General features: G+C 45.1%; 2 protein-coding genes across 2 annotated transcripts in view; one reads left to right on the top strand and one right to left on the bottom strand.

Annotated features, from left to right (window-relative positions):
- The window catches only part of LOC106492607 (galactose-3-O-sulfotransferase 2-like), a 37967-nt gene extending 29298 nt beyond the window's left edge, over positions 1-8669 (bottom strand). Inside the window, exon 1 of the mRNA XM_013952466.2 lies at positions 8629-8669. Coding sequence (XP_013807920.2) covers positions 8629-8669 — 41 coding nt within the window. The remainder of the gene's footprint in view (positions 1-8628) is intronic.
- A 983-nt stretch (positions 8670-9652) lies between these two features.
- LOC106492614 (ovotransferrin) overlaps positions 9653-27543 on the top strand; it is a 29485-nt gene continuing 11594 nt past the window's right edge. Inside the window, exons 1-17 of the mRNA XM_067302211.1 lie at positions 9653-9752; positions 12484-12647; positions 12860-12968; positions 14338-14529; positions 14968-15100; positions 15543-15598; positions 16800-16969; positions 17095-17281; positions 18560-18714; positions 20005-20098; positions 20558-20590; positions 21323-21481; positions 21917-22061; positions 23109-23173; positions 23932-24116; positions 24990-25176; positions 25958-25985. Of these exons, the coding sequence (XP_067158312.1) occupies positions 9710-9752; positions 12484-12647; positions 12860-12968; positions 14338-14529; positions 14968-15100; positions 15543-15598; positions 16800-16969; positions 17095-17281; positions 18560-18714; positions 20005-20098; positions 20558-20590; positions 21323-21481; positions 21917-22061; positions 23109-23173; positions 23932-24116; positions 24990-25176; positions 25958-25985 (2105 nt within the window). The 5' untranslated portion in view covers positions 9653-9709. The remainder of the gene's footprint in view (positions 9753-12483; positions 12648-12859; positions 12969-14337; positions 14530-14967; positions 15101-15542; positions 15599-16799; positions 16970-17094; positions 17282-18559; positions 18715-20004; positions 20099-20557; positions 20591-21322; positions 21482-21916; positions 22062-23108; positions 23174-23931; positions 24117-24989; positions 25177-25957; positions 25986-27543) is intronic.

Below are 27543 nucleotides of genomic sequence, written 5' to 3'. Positions count from 1 at the left end.
GTTCAAATTATTTTGAGACCAAGAGAAGCTTTCCTTGCAAGACAAAATCAGTTGCCATTTTTTTTCTGTCTGAACAATGTCTCATTTCTGTTTGATTCGAATCAAAATGAACAACAGCAAATCAGATTTTAAATCACACCCCTCATAAAAGCAGGAATGGGGGATATGGGAAGGAAGGAGAAAACAAATATGAGGGAGAAAAAGAAGGACAATTCTTGTCTTGCTTCTGACAAAAGATTCAGGCAAAGGCAAACAGGTAGGTGCCCCATGTTAACGTCACCTCTCCCTGCTCTACAGTCATACCCCAAACCTCCTCTGACCCCAAACCTCCCCTTCTCTTCTTTACCACCCGATCCCAGAACTCACTCCCTGGGACCTAGGCCCCAGCTGGACACATGCCCTGGAGCCCTGCCCAAGGCCCTGCACATCTGTCTATGTTCCTTTGTCTTTACAGTTGGAAATGCTGAGAGGATTAAAAAGCCAAGGGGGCCTAAAAGCCTTCAGGAGGGGGTTTGAAATCTTCTTAGCTTGGCCTTTTGTCTCCCCCTTCTTTGCTCCTCCCTCGTTTCTTAATATCCCTGAGACTTTTATTATTTTCCATATTGCAAAACAGCAATTACTGAAAGGTACAAGGAAGTTTGAGAGCCAGGGCCCAGCAGTGCCTGCAAAGCTGTGCCAAGCCAAGGTGACCAGGGAGCAGAGTGGCAAGAACAGGAGGAGCTGTTCCCCTGGCCTGCTTGAGCCAGAATTTTATCTTGGTGAGAACATCCTGACTGACAGGCCAGGAAATTAATTTCTGGGCTTCTTGGGAGGGAGGTGGGGTTTGAAAGGTCAAGCCTGCCTTTGGACTTATTAGAGATCCTGCAATGAGGTGAGGTCTTTCACTAATGATATGGTAGTCACCAGTACTGACAGGGGAGAGGATCCTCCTGGGTCCTCTCTGCCTGCCATGCAAGAAATGCTGGGTTGTTGTGAATAATGCATCTTACAGGGTCCAGCCCTGGCTGCGGCAGGCTGCCATCCTTTGCAGAGGGGCAAAGGTAGGCGAGGGCACAGCAGTAACACATCCCCATCTCTGCATTACCTGGGAAATAAGATATGCTGCCTCGAGAGGACCTGTATCCTTCTTTACTGGGACATCATTGCTGTACTCCACCACCCTGCAGGTGTGTGGTATATCAAGTTCATAGACACCTCGGGCCTTTTGCAGCTTTCACAAAACACCAGCTCTTTGGAAGCATGTTCGTTAATGCTAAGTTTCATTGTGAGGGCCAGTGTCCCTCAGGCAATAGGCTTAGTTGCAGTCCCTGACATCAAACTGTTCTTTCAAACCCAGATGAGAAGAGAATGTGGGGTCCTAGGCCAACATTCCCCTCCCACAGCCCTGGGATACCCAAAGTGTGGTCTGTCCACACCTCAAAGTAACCAGGACATGGTAGAATAAGCTGAGAGTAATGTGGCCTGGCTCACTGGCTTGCACTGGACACAGGTTAAAAAAATCCTTCTTTCCCTTCTCCTTCTGCAAAATGCTGAGTGAGATTGCAATCTGCATCAGGTACTGGAAACAGGGAATGCAATATTAGGTTCTTGGGAATGCAGAAAGCCAAACAGACAGTGTGCAATAGCTCTAAGGGTTACTTTCAAGAATTGTAGGTGGGATTGCAGGTAGGTGTTTCAAAGGTCATTTTGGCTGTCTAATCTCTGGTCTGTAACGACCTGCGTTTTGTGTTTGTTAGCTGTTAAACCAGGCACCAAGATCCATGCGTGTCCTTGCCCATTTGCAAAGCCTGTTTTACTAGTAACTGTAAAGCTGCAAAGACCTGAGCTCTCTGGGGCTTTCTGGGCACATCAGGTGGCACGTTGGGGTCTTGACAGAGTGCCTGCAGCTGAGAGCTGGGGGGAGCTCACTGTGTTCTGCGTGGCTGGGGCAATGAGGCATTTCATACCAAGGAAACAAATTGCCAGGACATGCTCTTAGTATGTAGGTCTGAACAAAGAAAGCAGATGTTCCTGAAAGCAAAGGTTAATCATGTATCACTTCTTCAGGGACTCCAGCCTCCCTCTAAAAACAGCATTGAATGCCTTTTAGGATTTGATCTCAGCTATAGTGTCTGGGCATCCAAAGCAAGAATTCTTTGATTACATTTTTTTGCTTCACTTTTAATCAAATTAATGATTTTCATGAACTCTCCTTATTTTGAGTCTAACAGCCCTGTAAATTAATTGCCAGCAGTTAATGAGTTCATGAAAAATCTTTCTTCACCTACTTCATTGCATCAGTTTTTCTAGAAGAAAATATTGCTGCTAGGTTTTCATGGGCTAGTATTTAGTCACTGATATCATATTTTAATTAGCTATTTAGTATGGAAGGGTGAGATGTTTGCAAGACTCATGACTGTTGACCTGCCAGAACACCTCTGAAAATTTCAAACACAGAGGAAAATTAATTTGACTGGAGTTCAAGGGGTCTCCAATAAAGATTAAGCCTTTCTGTTATTTGAGGTCTCATTTCTATTAATTTCCTATAATGCTGCTTTGAAACATTTACAAAATGGCAACAAAAGTGCTGCAGAAAGGAATGATGGCTAACAATTTTTTGGTGCTTTCAAAACACCCATTATTAATCAATGAGGAAAATGAATAGCCATAGGACAGTGTTAAAATGCTATCAGGGAAGATGGCTACAAACAGGTCTTGTAACAACATGTAGTTGTCATGACAGTTTAAAAATGAGTTATTGTGAGATTCTATACATGCCAGGGATTCAATATTAATGATTACCGCGAATTAACTAACTGGAAAGGGGCTGAACAGCAAGAAGTAAAGTTCAGCTTGACCCATTGGTGAGCTGACCCTTTTCCTGTTCATTTAATGCCCAAATCTCTTTTTTTTTGCCAGAGAGGCTATCAAACAGTTGAATACAATGCTTGGGCGCAACAGTGGGCTGGCATGCCAGCCTGGGCAGGCTGCTTGTAGGCTTGGGAGGATGACAAGAGGTTCAGCCTCCTGCTCCTTGGGCCAGATTCAGCGCCAAGAGCTGCTCTCTGGCAGCCAGCGAGCACTGCTGGCCCGGGGCTCAGGCTGCGAAGCACTGCTCTGTGTAGCTGTGCTTAGGTTGTGCCTCTGCACCAGGCTGCTCCAGCTCAAGCCAACAATGTTAGTGGAGAGGCACTTTGTTTGCCTGAGTGAGAATCCTCGAGCCCAGCCAGTGTCTATAGGGCACAGGAATCTTTTGCATCACTATGGATGTGTGTTCTCTTGCTGTCCTTCTGGCCAGCATCCAGCACCTTTCTCTTAAATATCTTGGACTTCCCTTAATTTTTCTCCTGGGAAAGGCTTATGAATCATGAAGTCACAGGTTTTCCTTTCTTGGTGTTTTTCCTTGCTTTCTCCTATGGTTTCCTTTTGGTTGCCCATCTCTGCTATCTGTCCTCAGGGGGAACTCTGTGCCCACTGCTTGTGTAAAATTATTCTTTGTCCACATCGACCTTCTGCCTCCCCCTCCAGCTCAAGCAGGGCTCATCCACTTGCAAGGCTGGCTGCATTTGCCGGGTGCCTTTTCTGTTCCCTGTTTCAATGACATCCAATTGCTGAAGGGAGGCAGCACCCAAAGCTCCTGCAGTGTAGGGCCTGGCCAGGTGTCCCATAATGTTGGCCTGTCCCCTGGGATGCAGTGACCACGGCTCAGTTCTGGGGCTCTTCTTGCTTCTCAGGTCTTGCTACTCTCTTGCTCTGGGGACTCCTGGCTCTACTACCATCTTGCCTTCATCCCTGTCCCATGTGCAGGGTGTTCAGAGCCTCAGCTTGATGGCCTGTGACTGCAGGAGAACATCCCTGCTCACACTGCTTCTCCCTTGTCCCAGATGTGTGCATGGGGGCTCACATGAGCCAGAGACCCCTCCTTCCCTGGAAACAAACTGCCCTTTCTCCTGTTCTCTCCCTTCCTTCAAATGAATCATCTGTGACAGCCCAGAGATGGTCCTTGTGGAGATAGGCCCCAGTGGAGACAGTCTGACATGTCCTTCAGAGCTGGACACAGCCATTTTATGAACACAGTAGTTGTGCAACTGTTTGGCTTTTGCACCAGAGTGAGATCTGGGCATGCAGGCTGCGGGAGAGCTGAGGGCACTGTGGCTATGCAGGGCAACTGGCACTCCTGGCCCTTCCAGACTATTGGTATTTACTGGTTTGTTCCCATGTGTCTTTGTATACAGGGAACATGCTTGGAAAACCCCTTGGAAACAGGTATGAATGCTATCTGGCTGTATTTACAAGTGTCTTCAGCAGGAATGATTAACCCACTGCCTTTTGCTTTGTTCCCTTCCAAAAGCCCTTTGAGAATATTGCAGTTCCCAAAGTTGCACAGAGTAGCTGGTAATCCTGTTAACCATTGGGTTAATTAAGCAAACTGGAATGCTTCATTAGTAGGAATGTCACTAATTAAATATCTGATGGGAGTTTCCCATTGACCTCTGGCTGACAGAGCAGAAATCACTGCTTACTTCAGGAATGGGGCTGGTGGCTTTTACAGAGAATAGGCAGCATGGCTGCTTCTTGATTAAGAAAACCTTTTTCCCCCCCATCAATGTCGGACTGGTTGGCATTTGCCAGATGGGAAACGTGCATGGATAGGATTGTGGGCAGTGACACCTTCCTGCAGAACAGCTGTGTGAGGTAGAAAGAACTGGGTTTCTGGCACCTGGCTGTTGCGTTGATTAGTTACAGCCAAAAACAAAAGCCTGTAATGGTATGACATGGTAAGCAGCTTCAGAAAAGAGACTACAGTCTGTAGCTGAGCTTAGAGCTCTGAGCCGGAAAGAGCTACTTAAAATTGACAGAGTACTCTTTGTTTGCTGTGTGTCATTTGGAAATTAAGCAATATTTAGAAGCAAATATTGATTCAGAGATCACCAGTTCCCACTCTCCTCTGGCCAGTTCAGCTCATCCCAGGTGGAAAACAGCATATTGCAACACAGTCATAACCTGACACCAAGTATTTCTCCTAACCAACAGGAAAATGGGTTTGTGGCATTGCCTGTGAATAAACTAACCACAGTGACTCTGGAGTTGGAGCACAGCCTCAAAATTGGCCCAAGTGTTCAAACAGGGGATGAAAACAGGTTTCTGGAAAGAGTGCCACAGCTCTTCAGGTATCTAAGCAGATATCTGGGCCTTGGGAACCACAGGGAATGTACAACTGGTTCTAGTACATCATTGGTCATGGACATGCTTGTGGAGCTGGCCTTCCCATGGCATGGCTTTACAGCTTCTGCAAGATCCATCCCTACCCAGGCTCTGGAGAGGAACGATCTAGTCCCTCTTCCAGGGGACCACTGGGATCAGGGAGGGGTGGAGGAATTTTCCCCAGATGCTTACACTAAATAGGTAAGCCAGTCCTGCAGAAGCCCCCTGACTTCTCCCTGCCCTTCCTGGCACCCACCGTCATCTTCTCCCATACGTTGATATGGACACCTTTGCCAATTCAGAGCCAGTTTTGATGCTGCTCCCCATCCTGGCTATAGATAGAGGAGCAGGGAAGAAGTTCTAGAAAAGTGGGTTCCCATCAGGCTACGGATGGCCTACTCCACTGGCCTTCAGATTGCTGTGACATGATCTCTGTGGCCAGGACAGGAAGAAAACTTGAGGACTAAGCCCATTTTCATGGTTGAACAAGTTAGTACATTTGTTACTAGCAGAATCCAGTCTTTTCTGAGTCACAACCTAGAAATTCCCATTTCTGAGAGGAAACAAGATGTTGAATAGATGAGGCCAGCGTCCTGGTGGGTGTATATTGCCCTCTGCCCTTAGTCTATCCCAACTCAGTGGTTGGATTGAATCCTTTTTTTTTTTTTCCTCATTTTTAAAGCTTTATCTCCTTAATATCTTGAGGTGAGCTGGGTGTCTGTGCAAGTGCCAGCCTGGTGACCCCTGGGAACAGCAGCACTATCTCCAAATGCCTTTGTTGTTAGATAGGAACACCTCTAATGAAATAACTGCTTCAGAGAGTCAGGTGAGATGCCTGTGTTGGTATGGTGTCTTGATCACAGCTTTTCTTCTCCCTGGTTAATGTTTTCCCCACATGCACACAGCCAGAGCTCCAATCCAGCCTCCTTTCAAATGAGAGCTGCTCCATAGGCTTAGTGCTAGCCTTTGGCTCTAGGTTGAATTCTGCCATGGGGACAGTTAACATAGTAGTAAAGCAGAGCCATCTCACAGATGGTTGTGCTGGCTCTAACTTTATCCCAGCCCAATCACAATTATGTTCTTTCCTCAGGATGTAACTAAAACTGCAGTCCAGCCTTGTTTCAGCCATAAACCACAGAGTACACGTGTGGATTTATGGTAATGTTTTCCACTGGGAGATGTAGGAATAAGTAGTATTACTTCACCTTCAATTTTATTTAACATGGGGCGGAGCCCTGTTCTTTTCTTAGGGGTCAGATGTGTTTATGCATCACCAATGGCCTGTAGTTGGTCAGAAGGGTGTGTTAATTTGTATTTCTTCATCATTCATGTAATTTTTAGCAGCATCCTCTTTCTGAAAACAGAACAGCCAGGATCTGTAATGTTGCAATACAACGAACTTGTGATATGTAGTAATACTGCAACTTTCTTCATGAACATGTACTGTAGAAGACTTAAGATGATCTGAATAACAAGGCCAAAGTCCTAAAGAGGCACTGACCTAGCTCTGTTCTTTATGATAATGCTGCTCCTGCTTCCATGAGCCAGAGTTTTGACTTGTTAACTTCAAAAACAACAAGAATTTCCATCTTCACTAAGAAAAAGGGTTAATAGAAAGACATGTGAAACTACCCATCATAGCACTGCCATACCCTCAGCAGATTTGCAGAGAGCATTGGGGATGGAGGTGGGGTGTGAGAAGAAGAGAAAGGAGCAGTGGGTGGTCCGTGTGAAAAAGGCTGGGAACTGCCGTATTTGAGCACAGGATTATCTGACCATATGCAAAAGGCAAGATAGTATGGGCTCTTACAGCAACTGCCCCTGTGTCATGTGAACAGACCTTTTAAGATTTCCATGCTTCCTTATGTGTACTTCCACTTCATCTCTCAGGTGGCAAATACCTTTTCTGCTCTGGGTAGTGTTGTAACCACGTATTTTATGGAGTCAATATCTCCACATATTTTCACTTTTATTTATATGTTCAAATAAACTCCTTTTTCAGTGACGCTAATTTCTAGGCTCTCTTGGGATGTCTGTTAGAAGAGGCATCTTAGAACAAACCAACAAAAAACTATGGAAGAAACTTGTAGGACAGCTTCCTGTGAGTCCTTGTGTCTCTTGTTCCCATGAATGGGGGTATTGTTAAAGGTATCCTGAATTGTGGAAGGATTGGTAAGATCTACAGGAAGCTGGGGATGGTGAGATCTACAGGAAGCTCAGTGGGATCTACCTGTTTCAGTTGAGGAAGACCTCAAAGGGCCACAGCTTCCCCAAAACTGTCCTGAAAATGCTCTGGTTGTAGTAAATATGGATAGGAGAGTGGCATTGCCTAGTGGTGGGAGCGAGGCATTCCCTGCCTTGGTACAGTGTGTTTGGAGATGCTACAAACACAAGAAGTGCTGCTTTCCTAGGAGAGCAGGGGATGAAGGAGTGAGAAACTGGAACTACCCATGCTGAGAGAATCTCTAAGTATAATGCTGAAACAGCCAACATGGTCATGGGTGCTTCTCACCCAACTGGTGGGGACCTCCAGCAGCCTGGGCCACACAGACAATGGGAAAAATCCAGCTTCCCCTAAGGGCAGGCTCAAAGCCCCACAGTGGAGGGGTCATTGCCTGAAGGTCTTCAGCAGCTCCCTCCCCTGGGCCACTTAGTAGAGAGATATCCTTGACCTCACTCTGGGCTAGTATCTGCTCTAGAGCCATCTCTGCTCCACCCTGCTCTGGCATGGAGTGGCACCTGGCCACCACCAACCACCAGCAGGTTTCTGTGCCATGAGCCAGGCAGGAGAAGGCAGAAGAGTCAACCCAGAATGCTTCCAGCCTGCACCAGCTGAGGAGCAGGGACAGACTGTGGGTAAGCGCATGTCAGTGCTGCCTAGAGGTTGCAGGCAGTGGGAGAGGTAAGGGCCTATATGGGAGATCCAGAACATCGCAAAGGGAGGTTGGTGATCAAGCCTGGGAGCTGGGCTTTACCACTGGGCTTCCTGCAGGTGAACAGAAGGTGAGTATACAGCATGCTCATGTAGCCAGTGTCTGCTGCCCCTTGTGTCTCATGGGAGCTTCAAGGCAGTTGTTTGCCCAGCTACTCCAGCTGTGTCAGCTGTGCTTGGCTCTGTGGCTGATGGGCCAGTCTGGCCTGTGTGTTTAGTTTGGGACAGTCAGACACTGTGGACAAGGGCTTCCTAGGCACTCCTGATCTCTGGCAACTCCTGAACTGCTTTGCTGCAGAGGAGGCCAAGGCATGGCTTTGGCTGGGAACTGGATAACAAAAGCTATCTCCTGACTCGAGGATCCCAGGCTGAGCACAGCCTCCATCTGTAGTAGGGCAGGAAGACCAGCAGACCCTTGAGTCCCTGATGGTGACATCCTGAAATTGGTGGCTGCCTGCTGGTCATCCCAGTGAATGGCCCCACTAGTGAATGCTATTGGTGCCAATGCATACCTGCTCTCCAGGACAGCACTGTCCTGTAACTGGGCGTACATGGCAGGGGTGTCAACCCTAACAGGTGATGGCCAGGGATGCTGCTGGGGCTTGTGGACTAGCTGTTGTGGTCCAGGAACTCCCAGTTTGTGTGTGTGTGAGACAGAGTCTATCTGCAGTTTGTTTTGTAGCCTGCACCATAGATTGGGACATCAAGCCTGCAGCAACATCACAGAGGCAGGTCTTAGAAAAGTCTAGCCATGACCCATTGGTTCTGGATGCAGAGAGAGAAACCAGGAGTGACTGCAGCTGGCTGGAGAAGGTTTTCAGGGGAAGGGGGTGAGCAGTACCTTTGGGGAGAGAAGTGGACCACTAATTCAAGCATTTCATCGCAGGTGGTGACAACAGTGTGGTGATGGGGCAGTGTGTTGATACCTTCTGGCTGCAGGGTGGTATCTAGCTATCTGATAGCTGTCACTGTCTTCTCTTGGCCTGCTGCAAGGAGCTTGCCAGGCTGTCTGTAAAGCATGTTTGCTGCCTTTGCACCCTCTCACCATTGCTAGGGCAGTGCAAAGGAGAAAGTATGTGCTCAGAGTACTGCAAGCCAAAGGGTGATGAGCACAATAGCAATAGTTACTGGCAAACACACAAAACTCGGGGCTGGGTCATGTCTCAGTAGGGACTTTCTGAGATTAGGCTGTGCAAGGCAGGGGGTAGCCGAAACAAAGAAAATAGCCCCTCCCATGGCATTTTAGCCTGCAGGGGAATTCAAATGTCACAAATTGGGAATTTTCCATTTGAAGCCCCTTGGACAAACAAAAAGCTCTTTGCCTTGCTCCGACTCCCACCTGTGATGGGATTCAGTGCCAAAGTGAAAGGCTTCTTAAAAATGGGCTGATCCAGGGAGGGGGGCAATCTAGGAGCTATTGAGAAACAAGGAAGGACAAACAGTGTTAGGTCATTGCTTTTGCAAACACAGCCAAGGCTGTTTCTCTATAAAAGGGTGAGAAAGCGGTTCCAGAGCCATCACAGACTTGGAGGGGACAGTCTGTGACCAAGGCTGCTGCACCCCCCTCCTCTGCATCTGACTCCCTGGTCAAATATGAAACTCGTCCTCTCTACAGTGCTGTCCTTCGGGATAGTGGGTAAGTGTCTGCTGAAGGCAGTTTTGGGGAATGGAGGAATCAAAAGCTATCAGGATTCCAGGCTTTACTCCCTAGACCAGGGTGTTTTATAGAGGAATCTGTTGAGCTGCAGCATGTACCAAACCAGGCAGCTGTTAAGTAAAAAGCAGAACATAAAGCAAAAGAGAATCTGCCAGACTCCTGCTTTGGCAGATGCGTCTGGGGGTCTCTAAATGAAGATGGTGTTTTTAACCCTAATGACAGCAGTTTCCTCACTCTGCCTGCCACAGCTCTGAATGCAACCCAAGCCCATTGAGGCTGGAGGGAAATCTGCTGCTGTCCGCAGAGGGTGGCAGAGCAGCCCCTCCAGTGAGGAGGAAGGCTGCTTGTCATCCACAGCCCCTGCTTCAGAAGCCAGAGGGAAGGGATAGCTTGTGAGAGGTGCTCCGCTTACATTGGTATGCTCCCTCTGCCACAGAGGGCAGAGAAAAAAGACCCTCTGGCAAGCTGCTGCTGTATCAGGAGAGGTATTCAGTGAGTGGGAGAGAAACTAGAAAAAGACCCCTCTGCTGAGCCTGCATGTGTGTTGGGTTAAACCTGAAGGCAGTAACAGTCAAAAGGAGCTTAAAGAATGCTTATATAATGAAAGACCACTGAGGGACACCTCCACATGCTCCCCTCTCTGCTCCTGCACTGCTTCTCCAGAAGGTAGCATGGCTGTTGCAATGTTCTTATGTCTCTGCTTGCTCCTGGGGTGCTGCCCCTTCTTGCCACCTCCTGCTGGTGCACCCTTGGGTCTCCGAGACCTTGACAGCTGTAAGAGGGGAGTCTTGTGTCCCACCTTGCACCAGTGGCTTGTCATGCTTCCAGCCCGGTTCCACTGGCTCTTTGCCAGGCTTGGAAAGCTCCCAGAGCATCTTTAATAAGTGGAGTTCTGTCCTGCTGCTGTAGCTGCACTTTGCTCAGGCTCCCATGTGCTTTTACGCTCAAACTGTGCTGCTGTAGATCTGGCTCTGTTTGAAGAGGTATTTCGCTCTTTTTCTGTTCATGATTTTGTAAGGTAATGGTCAGGTGGCCATGTAAAGGATGTTGCTGCTGTCTACACCTATCAGGGCACCCCTGCGCGGAAAGGTAAAGAGGTGGGGGCTTCTCCTAGTAGCAAGCAGGTGACAGTCTCTTCTGATTCCCTCAAAAAATGTGGTGATGGTTAATGTCCTCCCATGGGAAGTGCTCCCTATGCCACTGGAGTTATACAATTCTCTAGCACCAAAAGTCTTTGCTGAGTATTAGCATGCAATGATATGTTACTAACCATGAATAGTCCCTCCTCCTCCTCCTCCTCTACGTGGAAGGAGATAAGAGGTTGTCCAAAAGCTCTGTGACAGAGGCCATGGCACTTGGGCTCCCTTTGCCTTCCCAAATTTCATCAGTGCAGCTGGGCTGACTGGTGGCTGTGAAAGAAAGCGAACGCCTGCACCCAGCATATCCTTGCCGGCAACTTCCTGGATGCCAGTGCTACTGCTCTGGATGAAGGTGCTCATGCCGTGTCTACCTGTAGAGGCCTGTTAGTGCTGGTGGGAGTGCCCTTGGGAGGTCCCCAGTCCAGTCTCTGCCCAGAGCAGGACCTTTGCCAGCACTATATCAGGGTGGCTGTGGCTTTGTCCAGCCAAGACTAAAAGTTTAGATTATGTCAGGAGGAAAAAGGGCTAAAATTTCTCTATGTGGCCAAACTTAGCATCTCCACTGGGAAGACGAGAAGTGTCTTCTGGCAGAGTTATGGTTCAAAAAGAAAACAAGAGGTAAAACTGGAAACAGCACAGGTTATTCTGAAGATGTTTGAATGATATTTGCCACCAGGGGTTTGGAGAAAGTAAGCTGTGCATATAACCTCTTGGTCTGTACAGTCCTGAGAGGAAGGGGCAGAGTTAAGGCGAAGTGTGTAGTATGGGCCAGCTAGAATGGTGGTATGAAACTGGTCATATACTTTAACTGCAAGTTTCCAAAGTTTCTGGTGTTTAGGTTGCTGAAGTCCTAGTCCAAAGTCAGTGTCCACCTGAGTCTTTGCTCTGTTCCAGTCTCCCAGAGCTGCCAGTCAGCAGCACTTACTGGCTACTGTTGGGGAACCCTTAGAGGAGAGGGCTGTGGGTATTGTGGAGCTGGTATGTCATCTCCATTATTGGATGTGGGGGAGGAGGTGGGAAATAAAGAGAGAGTTAAATATTTCAGATCATCTAGCTGCTAAGGAGGTTGTATGTGGCAAGGCACTGAAATAGTCTGGCTGGGTCACAGATGCTGGCCCTCTGGGGTTATTTGCAAAGAGACTGCTGCAAAGGAGAGTCTTTGCTCTCCCTTTTTTGCAAACCATTCTGATTTTTTGCAAACCATTCAATTTCTATTGGAGTGTGTGGATTTGTACTTCTGTTCCTGTGGATGCTGCTGTGAGCTCAGGCTGGTTGAATCAGGATGCCATGGAAGATGCCCACACTGACAAAGCTATTGTGAGCCTTTCCCAGGGCCAGGAATCATCCTCCTGGATGTTCCTGATGGTGCACATGACAGGCAAGAAGGAAACTACCTTCTTGTGTGCCTTAGGAGATGTGCAAGGGACCATGTCCTGTCCTGCTGCTCACTTGAGGGCAATGACTGCAGGGAACCAGAATCCCAGAGATCATGTATTCACAGAGATGCTTCTTTTCTCCACTTGTTGCCTTTATCCCTGTCTAAGACTATCTATTTGTGGTTGTTTGTACAGCTCTGTGTTTTGCTGCGCCTCCCAAGGCAACCATCAGATGGTGCACAATATCCTCACCAGAACAGAAGAAATGCAATGACCTAAAGGACCGCATGCAACAAGAGAGCATTGGATTGTCTTGTGTGCAGAAAACGACATACTTTGACTGCATAACGGCCATTGCGGTGAGTGGTCAGCAAAACATCTGCGCTGGGCACTGAGGATGTTTCAGCAGCCTGTTCCACTTGGAGAATGTTGGGGTTTCCTCTGAGTCACTGGTTGTTGCCTGTGATCCCACTATAGAGAAGGAGTCACCCACAAGGATCCAGGAGAGACAGGTGTTTTCCCTTATGCATGCCTGCTCTTTCCTTATCGATTGAAATCTCTTTTTGTTTAGAGAAATGAAACAGATGCCATTAGCTTGGATGGTGGTCACCTTTTTGATGCAGGCCTTGGCCCCTACAAACTGAAGCCCATTGTTGCTGAAGTCTATGAAGCAAGTGGAGGTATGTTTTCATGCAATATGTTTAAGCCAAGTAGTGGTAGCAAACAGGTAGCACAGAGGCCCTTCCTTTCCATACAGTGTTCCCATGTTGTTTCTTCTGGGTGTCTGAGACAGTGTCCCCCACTTTCAAATCCCAGAGGAAAAGAGAGGGGGCCAGTCACACCAAAAATGTGAATGCTTTGCTACTACTCGTGGACATAGAGTCACTGCAATGGAAAGCGGCTTTGCAAGAGGGCAGAGCCAGTGCCCCATTTCTGCTGTTACCTGTGATGAAAGTCACTGATCACACAGTGATGCAGAGGCCATGGAAGGACAGCCACAAACAGCAGTCATGACCCTCCCAAAACATGGCATAAAAACTGTGCTGAATAGAGCCCAGAGATCTTTTGCTTTCAGTGACCTTGAACAATGCTGATAATAAACTAAGGTAGGTAGCAGAGAGAAACTGTGCATCTTCCTGCAGATAGTTATCAAGACAAAAGTGATTAAAGAATGACAGCAGCATTACCATTACTGGCTGTGGAGGAACACCTAGTTGAGCTGACCAAGGCAAAAGGACCAGGCAGTGCATGGTAAAATGAAGAGAAGCAGAAAGAAAGATAAATGGAATTCTGGAGCAATCCTATCCGTTATGAGTTAGCTCTGATGCTCCATCCCTACCCATTCTCTGTACTGTCTCTCCTCTCTCCTATGCTTCTCCTGGGACCTGAATGGACACTGTTTCTCCATTTTTGTCATTATTGCCTCTTACAGTCCCACCACATCCAAGCTCCCAACCTCTTTTGGAAGAACCCTCTGCTCTGGAGGTCACCCTGTTTGTATGCAGTGTTCAGGATCAAAGCAACACAACGGGGTTATTCTCAGCGTGGTACTTAAGAAATGCAAATATTAAATTCAAGGCTGTCTCTAGCACCCCTAAAACTCAGTCACTTTATCCATATGTAATATTTAATGAACTTGATATAATTTTAAAGACTACATGTGGAATTCCAGTCTTGCAAGGCTTGTATCTGTGCTTCAGTGAGCAATGGCATTTGAAAAAAGATTTGCCAAAAAAGATTTGCCAGAAAACCTGCAAGGCATCCTTCCAGCACTACATGAATGTCTAATGCCTGTTCAGTGACAGAGTATTTTGCATGTGATAGTATTTTCATGTCACTTACCCTTCAAATTGTAATGATGCAGTATTGGTTCAATATTGGCAGCGTAACACACCCCTAACAACATCAGAAGTCCACAAGTGTTCAAGAGTTATTTGGTAGTACAGCACTTTATTCTCTGAAATCGAGGGTTTGGTAAGATTTGAAATCAGGATTTCAAATGCTCAGAATTCCTGCCTTTTCAGTGCTTTCCTCCTTCTTGTATTACAGGATCCTCAACCTCCTACTATGCTGTGGCTGTTGTGAAGAAAGGAACAGACCTCACAATAAATGACTTGAAAGGCAAGACTTCCTGCCACACAGGCCTGGGCAAGTCTGCTGGCTGGAATATTCCCATTGGGACACTCATCCGCCGGGGAGACATTCCGTGGGATGGCATAGACTCAGGCTCGATTGAGCAAGGTGAGGTGGGAAAGTGTGAGATAAATGGGGTGGTATTAAAACCAGTGGCGGTGGTGAGGTGAAAGTGATGGTGTCTGATCTTCTGCGGAGGTTCAGTGGTGACGCAACGAGCAGCTGAGTCATTTACATTCCTGATCTTGCTCTTCCCGCTCCCCCTCCTCCATCCCAAATACACTAGGTGTTCCTTCATTTAGGAATATCTCATTTTATCCCCAAGCGCAAAACTTCACTGTGCTGCACATAGTTAAGTTTGCTAAACAGTTAATGCTCCACTCTGGCATATACCCCAGGAGGGGGAAAATCAAGCCATTAAAAGAGTCAGCCCTACCACTGAGAGCTGACAGCCTTCCCCTAAGGCACGCCTTCCCTCCGCAAACCCTTCCAGGTCCTTGCAAAACTGATTTTTAGAGTAACTATTGCATGTTTCCTCTTCCACAGAGGTAGCCAAATTTTTCTCTGCCAGCTGTGTGCCTGGTGCCACTGAAAAAAACCTGTGCCGTCAGTGCAAGGGGGACCCTAAAACCAAATGTGCCCGCACATCACCTTATTCTGGATATTCTGGAGCTTTTCAGTGAGTGAAAGTTATTTTTCTTTGTGGAAATATTCTTGCCTTTATGCATACAAGTTTTCATTATACCAGGGACTGCTGTTTTGTAACTGGGGGTCCTGATGAGACTGAATGTACAGAACAGCTGGGACTCTTGGTAATGGAAGATTCAATTTGTAATAAATGGAGGCTTGGGATTCCAGTAGGCAGCTAGGAGATCAACGAGGGAGCTGGGTTGTATGATTTTGTACAGACTGTTAAGAATATACAGCATTTTGCTAAGTCTAACTGTGTTTCTTATGAATTACTTCTCTGCCATTACATTTTCTTCCCTGCCAATATAGCTTTTTGGGAAGATTACTGCTTTATGGTTGCAGTTTGTGCCAAAGTAACTTGTTGAAACAGGAGATAGGGAACCACAATGTCCGTTTTGTTTAACGTCTCTTCTGCTCCCTCCCACCTGCAGTTGTCTGAAAGATGGAAACGGAGAAGTAGCTTTTGTAAAACACACAACTGTTGAAGGTAGGCCTGTCAGATCGCTCTATTTTTTTCCTTCCTAGTCCAATCTCTTGCTGCTACTCCATTCTCAAATTTAGTCTACGCTCCAACTTCATTCCTCTCCGTATTTTCCCCAAACATCTTCTCCATTCATCTCTAGAAACATGTTCTACACACTAGATTAATTAGTTGACTAGCTCATCCTTGTTCTTGAAAAATATGACTGGTGGGGTGTCACTCAGATGGCCCTCTTTGAAGAATGAAAGCCTGAAAGTTACCTGCTTGATTTAAGCTCAATGATATAATTTGTGCTATATCACAGAGCCAGCTGTAGTGTTTTCACTGCAATGGCAGCATGAGCATTTGCATAGATAATTACCCAGTCTTCACAGACCCACTCAGTCTTCTGGGAGAGAGTCAGTTTTGGAGGAAATTTAGCCCACAGAAAGAATTCACTAACTCTGCACCTTTCAGAGAGGAAAGGCAGCTGTGCTTAGAGCACTGGCCTGGTGCTCAGGGGACCTTCAGTGAGTTCAGTGGAGGGCCACCAAGATGGTCAGGGGACAGGAGCACTTGCCTTGTGAGAAGAGGCTGAGGGAGATGGGTTTGTTCAGTCTGGACAAGAGATGACTTTGGGGGGGCTTCATAGCAGCCTGCCAGTACCTACAAGGAGGTTTCCAAGAAGATGGAACCAAGATCTTTACAGAGGTGCACAGAGGGAAGATGAGAAACAACAGTCATAAATTGAAACAAGAGAGGGTCAGACCAGATACAAAGAGAAAATTTTTCCCCATGAGTCAAGCAGTGGGACAGGTTGCCCAGGACAGTTGTGCAGTTTCCTTAGCTGAGTTGGCCTAAAAGACCATGTGTGTGTCCTGGTCTGTTAAAGGTTTGCATGGCATCTAGCATACTAAAATGTCTAGGCACTACTGCCACATAAAGAGATCCTCCTACTGATAGTTTAATTATGACAGAGGCAGAGATAATCTTTCTTTCATAGGTACATGTATTTTTCTATCTGCATTGCCTTCATATGACTATGATGATCCATCTCTCCTAACACCCACACACTATCATTGCAAAGGGGGTGTGGGGAGCTGTCAAATGACAAAAATTTGCCATTCCTCTATGCTTCATCAGGAAAAAAAAAACCCATTATAAAGCTGCCTTAGATTGGGTTTTTGTTATTGTGATGTTGCAACTTGTGGTTCCTCCCTTCCTCTAGAAAATGCCGCAAAGGAGAAGGATAAGTACGAGTTGCTGTGTTTGGATGGAACCCGGCAGCCTGTGGACAACTATAAAGCCTGCTACTGGGCCAGGGTCCCTGCTCATGCTGTTGTGGCTCGAGACGATAGCAAGGCTGAAGAAATTTGGACTTTTCTCTCAAAAGCACAGGTAGCATAGAGCTTTCCTTTCCTTCCCCTAGCATCCCCTCTTCTGTCCCCTGGTTTTGATCAGTCTCTCCAGCTTTCCAAGCATTTTGGTGTGGTCATTTACTGATTATTTTTTCCCTGTGACAGGAAAAATTTGGTGTTGGCACAACCAGTGACTTCCATCTCTTTGGGACACCTGATGAGAAGGACCCACACCTCAAAGACTTGCTTTTTAAAGACTCTGCTATAAAGTTGAAGAAAATCCCATCACTGATGGATTCCCAGCTCTATCTAGGCTTTGAGTATTACAGTGCCATTCAGAACCTCAGGAAAGGTAGGCAGGACATGGGCCATGGCCAGTGGCCATGACATGCTAATATAGTATCAAGGGAAACTGCAGTGAATCTGGTTGCTACTGTATGAATTCAACAAGCAGTTGCCCCTGACATTGCATTTTCTTCATGCTGTCTAAGTTCTCCTGTCCCAGTAACATCCTCCCTGAACTTCCCCACCTGTAGGACCCCAGTGCTCTCCTCTTTCAATTGGTGGGGTTATGTAGCATCTCCTATTCTGGACTGAGAGCATCTCTGCACAATGAGCTGATCTGAACAAGTTATGGGATGTTGCCTGTTTCCTTTCACAAACTGTCTGGATGCAGTCAGTTGGCCAAGAAGTGTTTGCAGAAGATACTTGGAGAAGTGATCAGCAAATATGTCTAGGGGAATCAATGCGATTTTCTCAAATATAGTCAGTACTGAGTATTCTTGGCAGTCAGAATTCAATACTCTGTATTTCCTATGAAATGTATTTGTTTGTGTGGTTAGTAAGGTCAAAACTGATATGGTCAAAACTGCTGCTCAGAAAAGCCATTTCTGGGATGTAAGAATACAGGATTGGAAGGAACATCCCAGGACATCAGGGCCAGTTCTGGCTATTTGAGGGAAACAGTGTCCTTTATTTCTATCTAGACTCATAAAGTATTTACCGACATCCTCGTTGGCTCTCTGAAGGTCAAACATCCTACAAACAACCTCCATAACCCGCTTAAAAAGCATAGTTTTGCAGACATATCTGTGGTAGACTCAGCCACTATGGCATTTATGGAAGGGGATGCATGGACTTCATGTAGAATCAAAACAGGTTATTCAAATGCTGCTTCACAGAAACATAAAACTGAATTGTGTTTTTCCAGACTGGTCTTACTCTCATTGCTGTCTAGGCTGTGAGGTCTGGAGAAAAGCTGAATATAGTATAACTATCAATACAAAGTACTACCAATGCTTAATGATTTAGTGGCTGTGATGTCTTGGCTAACACAAATCTGAGCAAAAGATCGTGGCAAAGTCCTTTCTAACCAGTAGGTTGAAGTTGATTTTTGATCATCCTTCAGCTTAAGAACCAGGTTCTGCTAATGAATCATCCTTACACACACCTTCTGCTCAGGCTAGTCCAGAATTTAGTAAACAAGATCCTTTTGCACTGGGCATTGGCAGGTTTGTGTGTGCAGATGGCTTGAGGTCTGAGTCCCACTGGCCCAGCAAGTAGCCAGTTGGTAGCTTTATTGTTTAGCAGAGCTCTAGGTTTATTCCTTCTTTCTCTGCTGTTTTTACAGAACCGATGACTTCTATCCCCAAGAAAAACAAGGTACAGTGGTGCGCAGTGGGTAAGGAGGAGAAGAGCAAGTGTGACCGCTGGAGTGTGGTGAGCAATGGGGAGGTGGAGTGTGCTGTGGGAGACAACACAGAGGAGTGCATTATTAAGATCATGGTAAGGCTTTTTTCTTTTCTTCTCCCCGTGACCCTTTCCCATAGCCCCTTCATGGACAGCAGTGTTGCCTCTTTCAGACTGGGAATAGATCTGGTGGGGAATATTAAAATGAAATGGTGGGGGAAAGGGGAGTTGCAAGAAACACCAGTAGGCAGAAACCAACCTCATCATGGGGAAAATGCTTTTTGATTAGTTTTTCATCTATTAACATTTTGGAAAAATATATTTAGAATTTTTTTCTTTGATGTTTTCTAAATAAAAATTATTTTCTGATATAATTTAAAAAATAAATGTTTGTAATTTTTTTGTAATTTAAAAAAGTAATTTTTGGATGTGAAACAATTCTTTATTTGGAAAATGAAGTTAACTAGTAAAATATAAAAAAGAAAATGAAAAAAAGAAATATTTCAAGTTCAAATAAAATGAAATTGTTGTATTGGCCTGAAGATTTTTAAAAAATAATTAGTTCAGGAATGTTTTTTAGATTGAATGGTTTAGATGCCTTGTTCCTGTCATGTTCCTGTCCTGTTCTGTAGGTTTATATTGAGGAACAAATGAGTTTCTGAGATCCAAATAGGGAAATGTTTTTATGCAGTTAACAGATCATATTTTCAGCTGCAATAACTCAGTGTAGCTCTGCTGTCTTGTCTAGTTTTCTACCAGGTGAAGATATGGTTCCTAACATGTTGGCTGACAGGTTGGATCTGGCAAATCCTCTGTGAAATTCTTCAGCCCCGTTTTGTCTTAGATTGAGATTGTGCCATGCCTGCTGATCCAGCCAGCAGTGCAGACGCTCTCATCTTGGAGGCCAAGGTCTCAGGCTACAGATACTGGCTCTTCTTGCAATTTTCCGTCTCAATCAGAGGAAGATCTTTGCTCTTCTAGAAGAGGAGTGGATCCATAGTACAACTGAGGGTGCTGGTGGTAGTTCAGGCGTTGGGTCAGTCCCGTGGTACTTATATAGCCCAAAATGCAAACTCCAAAAGTGAGGTCAGATAAGCATTTGGCAGTGAAACAGGCTAGCAGAGGCATACAGCCTGATACTGTGAGTGCCTGGGGAAGAGAACTGCTGCTGGTGGTGGTTACAAACACACAGGAGTGATAATTTCCTAAGTCCCTTCTTTTGCATCTTCTGTTCATATGCTAAGGAATGGCCTCTCAGACCCTAAGGCCCCTGAGCCCCAAGCCTTTCTCCCTCACAGCAAGTGCTTCTTTTATGATCTGATTTTTGAAAAGAGCTGGTATGGGTAAATATAGCATCATCTTATCAGTAAGTGGTTTTCATTGCAGAAAGGTGAAGCAGATGCTATTAGCCTAGATGGAGGTTTTGTCTACACAGCTGGTGTGTGTGGCTTGGTGCCAGTGATGGGAGAAAACTATGATGGTAAGTACAAGTCTGGATTGCCCCTCTGGCTCCAGGTGATGGCGAATGGACTGGTGCAAAAGCTCTGGTTTTATTATGAAATCTAGAAAGCAGCCTCAGTGCTACAGGAAACATATGGTGCGCTAAGGCAGCTCTGCTCACGACTGCGTGCCTTGCCTCCCAGCGCAGGCACTGGAACAGCCCTGAGCCTGAAAGGGAAAGGGCATCTAAAATCAGGCACACCAGGCGCTATATCTTCTTCATTTTAATCGTGATGCCCCTTTCCTTTAGCACTGGTCTCTATGTAGTTGTAGTAACTCAGAGGAATGGATGGAGGCTATGCTTCATTCTGTTGATGCACTAGGTACTACCTTCAATAGTCACTTCTAGAATGAAGTTTCTCTGGAAATTAGTGAGCTTGATTCAGTTTTGTATTTGCTATATTTTTTGTCTAAAAAATCTTCTTTTTCCTTCTCTCAGATGAAACTGAATGCAGCAAAGCAGGAGAACCAGGTAATTACTGCCAAAAGAGGAACATAAAATAGTCCTGATGGATATAAGTGGAAAAAAAAATATATATATATATGTAGTCACGGGTTGAGAATAAATGGCCAGTCAACACACAAGTAGTCTAGTAAGAACCACAGTATCCAATATAGTTGTTAAAAACCTGGAAGACAAATTTATTAGTCAAATGCAAAGTCTGGATCTGCAAGCAGATATCAAGGCAAAGCACGTGGTAGTGGCAGAGATTTATGTTTAGCTGCTGCTGTCTGGAGCACATCCATGCCATAATGTTGACAGGCCTGCAAATAGGGAAAGAAGACCTGGGTTATAGCATTCAGAAGATGTTTTTATAGAAATAGAAACACAGAGAGGAGGGAAGGTTTTGTCCTTTGTTAAAGAGGGGATAAGAAATCAGGAGGCATGCATCACATATGTCTTGCCAAAGCCTCTTGTATAACTGTTATACCCAAGCGCCAGAATTTTGTGGGGGGAATATGACAGGAATAATAATTTCCCAGAAGCACTGGGGAAGTAGTTGCATCACATCTGCAAACTGTTCTGTTGCCTATGGATGGCAAATTATTTATAAGTACAAAGTATTCTTGTTACACTGTTCATAGATACCCTCTGCTAAGTGGAACCAGTACTCCCCTAAGGGAGCACTGTGGGATCTTCAGGATCAGTCCTGGTTCAGCTGCCAACCTCCCATTTCACTCTCTTCTGTCTTTCCCCTGAAAGCATCTTACTTTGCTGTGGCTGTTGTGAAGAAATCTGACAGGGATATTACATGGAACAATCTGCAGGGCAAGAAATCATGCCATACAGCTGTTGGGAGAACTGCTGGCTGGAACATTCCCATGGGCTTGATTCACAACAGGACTGGGAGCTGCAATTTCGGTGAGTCAAGTTTTGGCATCCTTTGAGAACAAAACTATTTTCCCACCCCTCTCATCTGATCATCAAAGTTTATTGTACCTCAATGATTCTAACTTGGAGATTGAAAATGAAGAAGTGAGGCTTCGGTGAGAGACACACACAAGTGACAAAAGCTTGCTTTAGGTTTCATAGTGAAAACACGATGCATGTAATTTGCTGTCCACTGACAAGACATGCTGCTTTTCTTAGCCTGTTTCCAGCTCACAGGCACTACTAATACGAATTCAGCACAAGAAAGTATTAAAAGAACCCCCAAATTTTCAGTGTATGAAAATGCTTTTTCAGGCTTTTTAAAAAATGCTTCTGTTTTCAGTTCTCTGAGCTGAGGCTCAGAGAAAAGCAGGTGCTTTTCAGGAGAAGAAATGTGCAGTGAATTTTTCATATTCTTCCCTTCAGATGAATACTTCACTGAGGGCTGTGCTCCTGGGTCTCCTCCTGGCTCCCGGCTTTGCAAACTGTGCCAGGGATCAGGTGGGATCCCATCAGAGAAGTGTGTTGCCAGCAGCCATGAGAGATACTATGGATACACTGGAGCTTTCCGGTAGGTGGTGAAAATATTCAGGCCACCCTTGAATACCCTGGGGCTGATCAGAGAGGTTACGGGTAGATCACATAGGAAGTGCAGCCCCATGTCAACGCTAGTTTGCTGACCTTTTCTTTTTCTCCATTATATCACTGAAGGTATATATGTCTTGTGATATTACTTATGTAAGCTTTATGCTTTTTCTTTATGCAGCTATCTTCCCCCTTCCCCTCACCTCATCCTCAACGCAGTTGCAAAATGATGCAAAACATTCCTGTATAATTAGCTTCCTGGTGCCTCCAGGCTAACTAGGAGACACCAGCATTTTGCCCAGACCTCCTACAATGATGGTATTGCTATGTGTTAATGAGGAAGAAGGAGCGTTAACAGAGGGAGACCCTTAAAAAATGTTTCCACTAGATGCTCCCTGTTAAAAATGCTGCTCACTTTAGTTAAAATGAACCCTCCTGTAAAATTTAAAGAGGGAAGTGAAGGGAGGTCAACCAGAGGCCAACCCCAATTCCATCTCCTGGGTATCCTTCTGGTAACAACTCAAGTCTAAGTAATTCATACCGGGCATGAATTTAAAAGGAAAATTAATCTTGTTTCATTTACATCTAGTAGCAAAGAGATCCCTACTGTATGGCAATGCTTCAGGGTTTGCAGTCATATTGGTGCAAGTTAGATTTTTTACAAAGCTATTAAAATGTGCAGCCAGGCATGAGCACTGGGGAAAGCAAAGTGAATTCTGAAACCGGCCAAACAGCCAATAAACTGGTCAAACTGGCAATAAAATAAATCAGCTACTTATGATGTGAACAGGATGAATGTTTTTTTCAGAGTGCAGCTTATATTTTCCTGTCAATAGGGCATGCTGGAACAGATGCATGGGCAATGTTCAAAGACTGTGCTTCAGAGAGCCTAAAATATTCATGGCAGGGCTCCTAGACCTGTCTGGGTTCAGAGATTAATTTTACAAAATAAGACACAGGTTAAGAATCAAATCTGAAGGAAAGGATCAGGATTCAAGCAGCTACAACACTTGACTTTCTTTGTACTTTGCAGGTGCCTAGTCGAGCAGGGGGATGTGGCCTTTATTAAGCATTCAATTGTCGAGGAAAACACTAATGGTATGTGGTTATCCTGTCACAGGGAGGAATCTGGAAGTAAATGCAAGGCTAGGTAGACAGCAAATCCAGCGAATAAAGATGGCTCCAGAGAGGAGCACTTTGCTTTGCTGGTGTGAATGCCCCCACGCTGCCTAAGCTGCTTGTGAAGGATGTGGACTTGGCAGAACTGCCTTCCCCTAGCTCCATTATTTTTGTTCCCAACACAGAAGATAAGAGCTATCTTTATCTGCTTGTTCTGTCGATCTTAGCAATCACCCAGGAGTAGCTGAATCCAAGCATAAGCACATGCTGTCTGCCCAAAGTGGCTGTTCCCATGCATTTCTGCAGGGCCCCCACTGACCATCATTTCATTTCTGCTGCACAAGAATTCAGGTGGAATTAACCACAGACTCCTGCCTCGACACCTCTGTGCAGTCCTCTAGCTCCCTGCACTATCCACTTGTCTGAAACTTGAAAGTTCAGTTTACTTTTAGAAAAGCAGTGGCTGAAGTTTTCAAAACAGTATGAAAAATGAAGACATATGCTTTTTAATACACTGAATATTAAGGAAGGAGATGTAAATAAATCTTGCAGCCTGTTCTGAGAGTCTGACTTATCCCATTAACTTTTTCTGAATTTTACTTAAAGCTCTTTCGTACATGTAAGGTATCCAAGTGTCAGTGCATATACATGCAGTGAAAAATACCTTGATTAGGTGTGAGGCTGATATGCTTCTGCTATGGAAGATGTCTGAATCTCCAAACCAATTATCTTTGAAGGCAAAAATAAAGAGGAGTGGGCCAAAAATTTGAAAATGGACCAATTTGAGTTATTGTGCACTGATGGGCGACGGGGAAATATCATGGATTACAGAACCTGCCACCTGGCAAAAGTTCCTACCCATGCTGTGGTCTCACGTCCTGAGAAAGCAAGTAAAATCCGTGAGCTGCTGGAGAGACAAGAGGTTAGTACTGACGGTGGAAGAAATGTTCTGGGCTTGTTTTTGCACTGCATGTTTGCATTTTTACAGCAATGATGCTCTGAGTTTTACTGAGTCAGTGATGTGAAAGATTTTGACTTACCGATACGGGGTCACAACTCTGCACCTCCATATCCCTTAGCTGCCTCCTCCTTCCATCCTTTCAGATCTGTTCTTTCTCCTTTGGCACCTTAGCAAATACCCATAGGTAAAACCTGGATCCCGGTGGGTGCTATTGCCACACTATAATTGGGTGACATGAGATTATCACAGCTGCCACCTCCTTCTGTAGCCATGTCTTTAAAAAGAGGCAGTCTGCTCCGATAGGTGTGTTTAGGAAACTCCTCTGGGACGCCTGGTCTCTAACCTACCTGGGTTTGGGCATGAGGTAGGCACAGAGTTGGGCAGCCCTGGGAGGACAGCAGCCTCCTTGCACATACACAGTATTTCATCTACTGGTGTAAATGTAACCAGATTAAATCAGCTCTCTGGCTTTACACTGAAAATGCTGAGATGAGCTCCACCACCAGGGGCTGCTAGGAGGCACTTTGGAAGTCAGCTCCTTTTGCTTTCAACTCTTGCCTGGCAGCAACTGCAGATGGGCTTTGCATGCACTGTGTTAAAACAGAAAAACTTGTTGTTTTGGCAGTCAGGCCACAACTGCACTTACCACTGAGAGCTGAGTCAACTAACCACATGGACAGAAGATTAAATCCTAAATTTTTGGAGCTAAGGGCTTTCCAGGATAATGAGTTCTTCATGGTGAAGAACTAAGACTAAGAACTAGACTTGTATCAAGCTAATTCTTACTTTCTTTCTACTTTTTACATACACTTATTTTTCATGCCTTTATTTCAGAAATTATTTGGAGAAAAAGGAACTGATAAAGAGAAGTTCATGATGTTTAAGTCTCGGACCAAGGATCTTCTGTTTAAAGACTTGACCAAGTGTCTGGTTAAACTCCGTGAAGGAATAACATACAGGGAATTCCTGGGATATCAATACCATGCTTCAGTTGCTAGTCTCAATACATGCAATCCATCAGGTAATTGTAACATCCTCAGGAAGAAGTCAATGAAATGCAGTTCGTAGCCTCACAGATGTGGACAGTTATTTCTGTTGCTGTCCATTTAATTTTTAAAGCAAATGAGGATAACTCATGAAGATGTCTACTTTCCCAGTTATCTGAATGAACTGAAAACTGACTCAAAATTTGTTGCTCTGGCATCAATAGGAATCAAAGATTTTTTTACTTATCTTTAGAAAATACGCAGTTTGAGAAACAGTAAAAGAACCCACCCTGTCCCATCAGTGCATGTTCAGACTGATCTGTGGTTAATACACCTTAAAGTTAGAAAGTGATAGTTCATATTTCACACCCATTAATTTATTGGCTTTCCACGTAAGCCCCTCTGTGCTCAATGAATAATGGTGATTTTTAGTTATTTGAACCAGTGTTACAGTCCCCTGATTCCGTCTAGTCTGCTAGATACCGATTCACGCGAACTGTTTCAGTGAGAGCTCTGGAAATTAAACATACATCTGCAAGCTCACCATCCAAGTATTCTCACGCTGTCCCCTACAGGGCTTCCGCTTGGTTAACATACTACAAGAACAGGTAGTAATTCCAGACCTTGCTCCACTCCAGTCAGTCAAATCAGTTGGGACTGGGAGAGTTTTTTTGTGGTACACTGGATATGTTTTCCATGCTCTGAAGTTGTTCCCATGGTTGTGTGTGTTCTGGTGAGACAGGAGTGGTTGTGTGTCACCTGTTCAAATGAGCTGCAGGCAGGGTCTGAACTTCTCCCTGTTCCTTCCCTTTTCAGATCTCCTCCAGACGTGCAACTTCCTTGAGTACTAGTAGTGGGACGTGAGGGACCCTCGTCAAAAGGGGAGGAAACTTTGAGCCATGACTCTTCCTTGTGTCCTCAGCACCGAACACGTACTCATGGAGAGCCTTCTGCCTTTGCTGCTTTCTTTACCCTTCCACATCATTCTGAAAGTGGCTGTTTGAACTTCAGTTCTCTGCTGCCATCACAGCAAAAAATAAAATCTTAAAGTCTAAATGGGATTCCTGAGATTTTTCAAAACATTAATTGAGCCCATTCCTTTCCCCCCCTTGCTGTAGTCCAGTCCCAGATACCACTTTGGCTGTTGTCATTTAAAGCTAATGCTACCCAGTGGAGAAATTTGTTTCAGCATTTTTTCAAAGCAAAATGGTTAAATATATCCTAGGCCCTAATTAGCAGTGCTTTTGCCTCACTCAGGTTATCCCATTATTCTAGGCAGATGACGGTTGGCTAGTGTGGTTGGCATATAGGAAGAGTGTATGTGTGCGGGGAACTGAAGGGTGGAGAAGGAAGAACAAAAGAACAAAAAATATAGTGGTCATGAGAGGGAAGGTGTGAACATAAACCCCTCCATCTTGTATCTCAACTGGCTGGGTCTGAATAATGCAGACAGCAGAACTATTTCCACCAGGCAGTGCTCTTAAAACACAGAATATTTGACTTGGAGATTCCAAGCTCAGACTTTTTTTTTTTTGAACACATCTAGGACTTATTTAGAAACATGTATTTTGGTAGTTCACTCACTCTTATGTGCTGCTGACCTGAAAATAAACAAGTAGGTGGGTAGCCTGACTCTGATCCATGATGCAAATAAAAAGGCAAGATTAAAAAGGGCCTACTGAGGTTCTGTGCTTCAGAGGAACAGAGTCTGAAACAAGCCATCAGGCCCCACTCCTGAGGTCAAAGCAGGCATGGAAGAGGCAATGACTGCAGTAAAATGCTAACAACTTCTGATTTTCAGGGAATATTTTGATGGACTTGCAGTTATGACTTCTGAATGGCATACGGTATGTGTTGTGAAAAGTCCACTAGCTTGACTGAAGATTAGCTCAGAAGACAGAAATGTAGAGTATGAAGGGAAGCAATGAAATTCGGTTCATTTATGCAGGATCAAGTATATTGGACAGATGGCTTGTTTAACCTGCTCTTAAAGACTACAGATTATGCAGTATCCTCTGAATGGTTTTGTGTATTTATAGAGCTTTTTGTCCCTTTTTCATGTTCCTTGCTAATCAAAACTCACTTTAGACCTTACACTTTCTGAATATGTATCCCTTGTTTATGCTATCTGCACTACTTTTTTCATGTGCTCTACTTCTTCAATTTTTCAGTTGTTTTATGTCCAGGTAGTTAAAGAGCTCTATCAGGAGTTCTGCAGTTGCTTTGTCTTTCTTTTCAAGGCATTGTTGTGCATTTAATACAGACTCCTGCAGTAATGGCCAACATGCTCCTTCACCTCCTAGACTAGGATGAGCCATGGAGCCTGCATCTGGGTTTGGGGACCATTTTGATGAATCCCTGCCCTCCACCCACCCTCGTAACAGTAGTTGTTCCTCTTCTTC

Source organism: Apteryx mantelli, chromosome 9 (assembly GCF_036417845.1).
Source record: "Apteryx mantelli isolate bAptMan1 chromosome 9, bAptMan1.hap1, whole genome shotgun sequence".
Classification (NCBI taxonomy): Eukaryota; Metazoa; Chordata; class Aves; order Apterygiformes; family Apterygidae; genus Apteryx; species Apteryx mantelli.
Note: the sequence above shows the minus strand (reverse complement) of the source record. Positions and strands in the feature narration are given on the sequence as shown.